General features: G+C 42.2%; 1 protein-coding gene across 8 annotated transcripts in view; it reads right to left on the reverse strand.

Moving 5' to 3' along the window:
- The window catches only part of pfkpa (phosphofructokinase, platelet a), a 17,455-nt gene that overhangs the window by 8,988 nt on the left and 1,206 nt on the right, over positions 1–7,261 (reverse strand). For 4 of the 8 annotated variants that reach the window (XM_008307668.3, XM_008307665.3, XM_008307667.3 and 1 more), the window contains exons 2-12: positions 5,384–5,457; positions 4,460–4,537; positions 3,657–3,846; positions 3,100–3,265; positions 2,941–2,985; positions 2,724–2,832; positions 2,393–2,488; positions 1,180–1,272; positions 940–1,065; positions 647–711; positions 385–454 (exon numbers count right to left, since the gene is read on the reverse strand). In XM_008307668.3, coding sequence (XP_008305890.1) covers positions 385–454; positions 647–711; positions 940–1,065; positions 1,180–1,272; positions 2,393–2,488; positions 2,724–2,832; positions 2,941–2,985; positions 3,100–3,265; positions 3,657–3,846; positions 4,460–4,537; positions 5,384–5,457 — 1,112 coding nt within the window. Of the gene's footprint in view, positions 1–384; positions 455–646; positions 712–939; positions 1,066–1,179; positions 1,273–1,952; positions 2,049–2,392; positions 2,489–2,723; positions 2,833–2,940; positions 2,986–3,099; positions 3,266–3,656; positions 3,847–4,459; positions 4,538–5,383; positions 5,458–7,261 lie in introns of all 8 variants that reach the window. The other 4 variants (XM_008307670.3, XM_008307666.3, XM_008307669.3 and 1 more) reach the window with 1 other exon arrangement.

Consider the following 7,261-nt stretch of genomic DNA (forward strand, 5'->3'; position numbering starts at 1 on the left):
GACTTCACACGAACAGTGTAGGTCAGCAATGGCACACAAAGCTTTTTTCATCTGATTTGACTTTCCTGGACAGATATCAGCTTAAAGGCTGTATTGGATCACTGTGCAGGACAACACAGACTGTATGTTTACAGTTATTCAGCCTTGTTCATCCTGATATGGCAGCTGCACACTGCATCCAGACAGCAGCGGCTGAGTCATTATTTGCAGGCAGACCTTTCGGGGGCCTAATAAAACATTCAAAGTGCCAGCCTCTCTGGTTGGATCATTTGACTTGCAAACAACATGTGTATCATGGAAGGCTGCTGTTGGTGCAGTATTCCCTGGAACCCCGTCAGCTTTGTCAACACAGAGTAAATGTCACGGCATCAGGCGATGACTTACAACTGGCAGTTCAGACTCCGGTTTGCGATGAGCCAGGAGTTTGTACGTCTTCAGGTTGTTTTCGAAGCTCCTGCAAACAAACGGGACACTTGGAATAATCAAAGAATACATGGAAAAAAAAACAACGATGCTGTTGCCGTGTTTATACTAAAAAATCTCTCTGGTGTTTGGCGACTTGCGTCAGGACAAAAGCAAATGTCTGGATTGAGGTCACAGTTTTTAATCGAGCGATGGCTTCAGTCCTGACAGGCGTGAATTATACCTGCCCCGCAGCTTCACGGCCTCTTCAAACCTCTTTTCATCCATGGCCTTCTGGACTTCTTGAGTCTAGAAAAAAAAAACATGAAAGTGTTGTTAGTTTAATTTACTTATCACTGAAATGGGTAAGCAATTTCCATCTCTGGTCTCTCCCCTCAGGTTCAGGTTTTTTTTTATTAAATATATGTGTGTATATGTTTGGTTTGGAGCTAGGGTTAGGGATAGGATTTGTAAAGTAGTCACAATGAAAACCAGACTGTGTGTGTGTGTGTGTGTTGATCCCTGACCATTACATACCATCTGCACACACTCCATCAGAGGTAAGCGCACTGACTGGTTGCCGACCAGAGAAACCACACAGGCTGGAGTGTTAGCTGTGGTCTCCAGAAGAGCAAAAACAGCCTCAACCCCCATGCGACTTGCCTGTGTTGGCAACAGGTGGACAAAGAAAAGACGAACTTCAGTTCTGTCAACATTTTTTTCAGCATTCACTTTTCAGCATTCAACGTGTTTCTATTTGTTGGCTGGCAGACATACCAGGATGCGGTCAAAAGCCGACGGGGTCCCTCCTCTCTGGACGTGCCCCAGAATTGTCACACGGGTGTCGAAACCCAAACATTTAACAACAAGCTGGAAGGAGGAAGACAAACAAGCCTTAGAGGGGATCGTGGAAATGTGCATTCTGCGTAATTACAGAATACACAGGTTGAAGTACTGCGTGATCTCATGCATGTTAGTGTACGGTTCAAGTTGTTTCTGCAATGACATAAAATCATGTAGATGCAAAAAAAACAGAACAAAAACACTATTAACAACAACCACCACACAATAACATGAGAGAAGAGCTCAAGAAAAAGGGGAAACACTCAAAGCACAGGCAAGCCATTCTAATTTTTCAGTCATGTTAACAGGGATCACGAACTACGGGTGTATTGAAATGATCACATTAAATAAAATAAATGTTCTCTGAAACCATCCTGTACGAGTTAGAGGTAGCTTGGGTTTTACTGCAAGTATATTTACAACTACATATTTGGCAGTAGCTTAATAAACCATGTTAAAATAATGAAGTAAATAAAATGCCTTTAGCTGTAGAAAATGTCTAGAGGTGGATGTTTGGTGAAGGGGGTCTACTCTGGGTGGGGGTCCTAGAGCGGTGGCAGTATTATAGTGAAAGCGTCTTACCAAAACTAGCGTATGTGTCTGACAGAGCATTCCAGAAACACAGCAGCAAGGTCAAAGCCACACTAGGGCAGCAGTACAGGAATGGAGGCTCCTGGTTACACCGTAACACAAACCTCTGTACTTACATCCTTAATACAATCAGTGGTAATGGGCTTGTTGTTTTGATCAATCGCCCCTTCGGCTACAATTATGATATTCAGCCTTTTCATCCCTGCTCGGTTCTAAAAGAAGGTGGTGGAGAAAACGACATGACAGAAAAATTGAGACTCTGGCTGTGACGTGGGCTTTTTTTCAGAAGCACGGAGCACGCCAACCGCCATGATCGTCTGAGAGCTGCAAACACATAAAGGTCACATCATGGTCGACGTCAGTGCGTTGTCACCGCCGGTTGTGATCGGTGAAATCAAAACAGGACTTGACGCCCGTTGTTGCTGCACAAATCATGAGCTACTGCATGTAGGGCTGGTGGTATAGTAGGTTATCTGAAGGAAGAGGAGTGTGTTCTCCATCAGTTGGGTCTCCATGCTTCTGGCTTCCCCTTATTTTTTTTAACACAGGTACTCACGTCTTTGACATAACTAGAGGTTATAGCCTTCCCATGTCTGTCTAAGGCTCCCTCTGCAACTATGATTATGTTTAGTCTCGTGCCCCTGGATCGTGTCTGAATGACACAAAAAAAGAGAAAAAAAATGGCAGTTTCCGCAAGAAGATAAAAATATATATATTCAACAGCAGCATGGATACTTTTCCAGCATCTTCTGATGAGGATTTAGTCCTTGGAGAAAGACATTACAGTTACAAGGAACATGATTCATTATGCTGTACTCAAACCCAGCAGGCTGACTCAGTGTACTTCATTTAGCTTTACTGAGTCAAAATGAGTGGGATGGTGTTACCGCAGACAGTTTCTGACACATCTTGTCCTCCCAGCCATCCTCAGGTGGCATCTCGGGGATCAACACCCAGTCTGCCCCACAGGCCAGGGCGCTCACCAAGGCCAGGTACCTGGGAAGGAGCAGACAAGACAAGAAAACACGACGTGTACACAAACAGGTGATAATAGTGTAGCTGCCACTGGGATTTCAGTTTTTGTTTCATCGAAAGCACTCTTACCCACAGTGTCTGCCCATGACCTCCAACACGAATGTTCTCTGGTGACTAAGAAATGAGAGCAAGACTCCGTTTAGTTTCTCAGAACAGGATTAATGAGATCAGATTTTCATAATTGTGATCTATTTTCGGCAAACTGTCACAATCTCACTAAGTCGTCACCTCTGCGCCGTTGTCATAATCGCGTCCACCACTTCGATGATCCTGTGCAAAGCAGAGTCCGTCCCGATCGTCATGTCAGTTCCGCAGAAGTCATTGTCGATGGAGCCCACCATACCCACGATGTGAAGGGCGGAATATTTCTGCACAGCATCGGCTTCGATCAAACCTGAAACAGAGACAAACTTAATACTGCTGCAGCTGGGCCTGAGCTGCGTTTTTTTACTTTACACGTTGACAGACACAAAGGTCAGTCTCTCGGCATGTTGACAAAATACCACAGGGTCTGATGACAGTGGAAACTGAAAACAGTAACACTTAAAAGTCACAGAATAAAAAAATAACCATGTGGAGTTTGTACTGTCTTCTACTTGTGGTACGCATCGGCTGAAATCTGCTCTGATTGGTCAATGTCGTCTCTTTGTTTTTAATTATTTGACTAAGGCATTTTTATTTCGTTTTTTTTCGTCCTCGTAAAACAACCTGTTGACTATTTAATAAAAATGATAGGTGGAAATTAACACTCCATAGAAATGATTTCAGATTTGAAATCCCACTACCTTGCTCCATCAGTTCCCCCAGCAGTCCACTCCATTCCTCCCTGAAGAGGTTGGCTCCAGTCAGGCTGCCGTCTCCACCAATCACACACAGGTTAGTGATGCCGTACTGTACCAGATTGTGAGCGGCCTTCAGACGTCCTTCATGAGTACGGAAATCTTTGCAGCGGGCACTGCCAATGACGGTTCCGCCCTGACAGAGACACAAGGAGACGCATTTTCAATGATCTTCATTCCCCTGACTTCAGGAAACGTTAGTTTTAGCTTTGTTTAACTTTATTACGTTGCTTTAATTTGTTGCGGTTCCCACACTAGCTCTGCAGCACCTCCTTGTGTAGAGAAATAAGACTGTTGAGCCCACACATGCTAACCCTAATCAAAGCAATTGCTTCAAAACTCCACTGAACTGTGGTTCCTACAACGTTGCTATTCTGGTAAAAGAAAGAAAATAATATCACAAATCTGTGCCATTTCCCCACTGTGTTATAAACAGAGAAAATATTGATTTTGAAAGTCATTGGCCTTGCTGCACCCCACCACGCAATAGCTCCTGCACCCTAAGGGCTCCCGTCCCCCACTTTGGGAACCAGTGTCTTAGATAAACATCAAAGATCTAAGGTGTTGATTCAACTTGCAGGGATATTTCAATCCATGCAAGTTGCACATTTATATATATATATATATATGGAATTCTGTGTTCTATTTTTTGTTTGTTTTGTTTATACACACTTAAGGGATTGTCTCTTTCTGGAGCACCGGGGGAGTTTCATTAGGTGTATGGATTTATGCTCATTATAAATACTCACCACTTGTAACATGCTAGAAACACTTTCCCATGAGGCTTCTCTGATGTTTTCTCCACCATCCACCATACCCTGATATCCCTAAATATAAAAAAAAAAAAAATAAATACAGAAGAACAACCCAAACAAACACTTCAGACGAGAGCATCAGTCAAGTGCACTCCAGAATGTCACGGCCACTCAGCAAGAAATCAGTATTTAAACTACAAGCAATTCTTAAGATATGTCCCAGTAACACTTAATAACTTTATCTGGACGTTAAAAACATTTTCAGTTCTCACTTTTGCAGTTTCCTGAGGAAGCTGCTGAGAACTATGTAACATTGGTGGAAGTGGAGTTTGGTTATGTAACAGGACAGTTCGCAAGCTGGACAAACACAGCTGAAATGTAATCCCACAATGGTTGAACTCATAAGGTCACTTGAATTAACCACATCCCGCCTGAAGGAAAATGCTGAGAACTATGTAACCTTGGTGGGAGTGGAGTTTGGTTATGTAACAGGACAGTTCGCAAGCTGGACAAACACAGCTGAAATGTAATCCCACAATGGTTGAACTCATAAGGTCACTTGAATTAACCACATCCCTGTTTTAATACATGAAATGAGCATAACAAAACAAAAAATAACATGGCCATTTGGCTACATTTCTGCAAGTTAACGCCTAATAACTCTTGCTCATCTAAGACTGATATCCAGTTCCCTTTTTTGCTTTTAGTTTTGGGAAAAGAAACTGCAAAAAACTGAAAATAAAAACATTAATATTAAGGGCTGAAAAACAGTTGTATAAAGCTTTAAATTCATTTACATATTTAAACATCTACACATTTAACATAAAACGTCATGATGATCGTCAAATCCTGCACAAACTGCATGTTGAGTTATCATAGCTGGCTTTTACACCAGACATTGCATTGACAAGGGCTCACCTCGTGAATGAAATAAACTTTAGCACCGACATATAATCCCATTCGAACCACAGCACGCACAGCAGCATTCATCCCTGTAAGGAGAAGAATTATAGTGACAAAATAGTAGTGACCACAAAGCAGGCAGAGCAAACAATTATGGCTACATTTTTTGTGTGCATTTATGATTCTTAACCTTTGTCTATGTTAAGTCTATGTTAATGGTTGTAAAACTGAAAGGATACTCTGTGTGTTTATTCTGTCTAGTCATGTCTGGGACATTTCTTCTCACATTTTTTCCATTACGCTGGTCTCAGCACAGCCATTAACTAAGTAGGCCCTGCAGTGTGACCTGAGCGTCAGTGACAGGTTGGCTCAAATACAATGACTTTAGATAATGCATTACCACAGCAGTTAGCGAGAACTTGGCAGACGTTAAGGTAAAGGCACAGAGCTCCTTTGTAAAAGCAGCCAAGTGTTGCTGTTACTAAGCAACATGTTTATAAGTCGCTGGGCAGTGGGAAAGACGACACTGAAACGAGGTGCTGGGGTAGTTGGTTTATAACAAGGACCAGGAAAAACCATCAACTACTACTGTAGCTGTACTGCTAATACCGTGGTGTATACTATCACGACTCAGGATCTCTTCTTTCATTACATAACTGTTCAGCTCAAAAGCACAAGGGGTTGGACTACAGAGAGAAAAAAATGGTGGGGCCATCGCGTTCTACATGACCGATACGTGCAGAGTGATGTAGAAGGACAAATTCATGTCTACATAATGCCTGTAGGAGTCTAATGAGCAGCTTCTGTCATGCATGACATAGAATCAGTGGTTTGTGATGAAGCCAACGCCATAAGCATGTTTTCCTTCAGGGTGTGTGTATATATGCTGCATTTATCTCAAAACCGATCTTCTAGGTGGATTAATTCTATCTGAAGCTATTGAATTGCTGCATTTAGACTGAGGTTGTATAAATAAGCCTAAGATGTATAATTTTACAAGTCACAATGATAAAGCATGTTTGGTTTGGCTGTTTTGGCTGACTCACTGCAGCACTGGTACGCCTGCTATGGCTAAACATAGCAGAACTGGTGATTTGTGTTATTTATTCCACTTTACGTCAACAAATGTGCCTTTAAATTAATGATGAGATTACTTTAAAAACTTAGTTAGTCATTGTGTACATTTTAAAAAAGCAAAATATTGGAAGATTTTATCAGAGCAGGACGGAACATTTTAATTTTGATCCCTTTGAAAATATGCTGATGAAGACCAAACCCTCCATAGATCTGATGCTGCTTAATTCAATTACAGCAACAGGTTTTAACGAAGACACCGTTCACCTTTATATTGCAAACATTATTACAGTAACCAATGTGAACATGTCTTATTATTATCTACTGAATATTTGTTTTAATACCAATAATAATGATTGTAAGTGCGGTGGTGGGCGTGTCTACACGTGACCAGGATTTTCCTCCCGTGGCCATGACGCACAGCCGGTTTATGAGAAAGTGATGCTGTATATGCAGCTCATCACGTACACAGGATACTGGCATCCACCGCAGAGCCACATTCTGACTGTGCACTGCGACTCGTCTCCATCACCCCGTCACTAACCTGCGCCTTAAAGGGCAACGAGCCACCGTACAAAGGCTGTTACAGTGTTACTAAACAGAAGTTTAGGAAATTAAAACGGGCAACTGACACCCCTTATTTGGTCATCGTGCACATTACTGAGTACTAGATGAGGAACGCGCAGTGCGGTTTTGCTCGGCTTAACACTTGGGCATCTTTAATATTCCCTCACCGTATAGTACACCATCAAACACTATCTTTTCGACCCAACGAAAGGCTACAATAGTGTTGTTAGCATTATTAGCAGGGGGTCGGGC

Source organism: Cynoglossus semilaevis, chromosome 3 (genome assembly GCF_000523025.1).
Source record: "Cynoglossus semilaevis isolate Cse_v1.0 chromosome 3, Cse_v1.0, whole genome shotgun sequence".
NCBI classification, from domain to species: Eukaryota; Metazoa; Chordata; class Actinopteri; order Pleuronectiformes; family Cynoglossidae; genus Cynoglossus; species Cynoglossus semilaevis.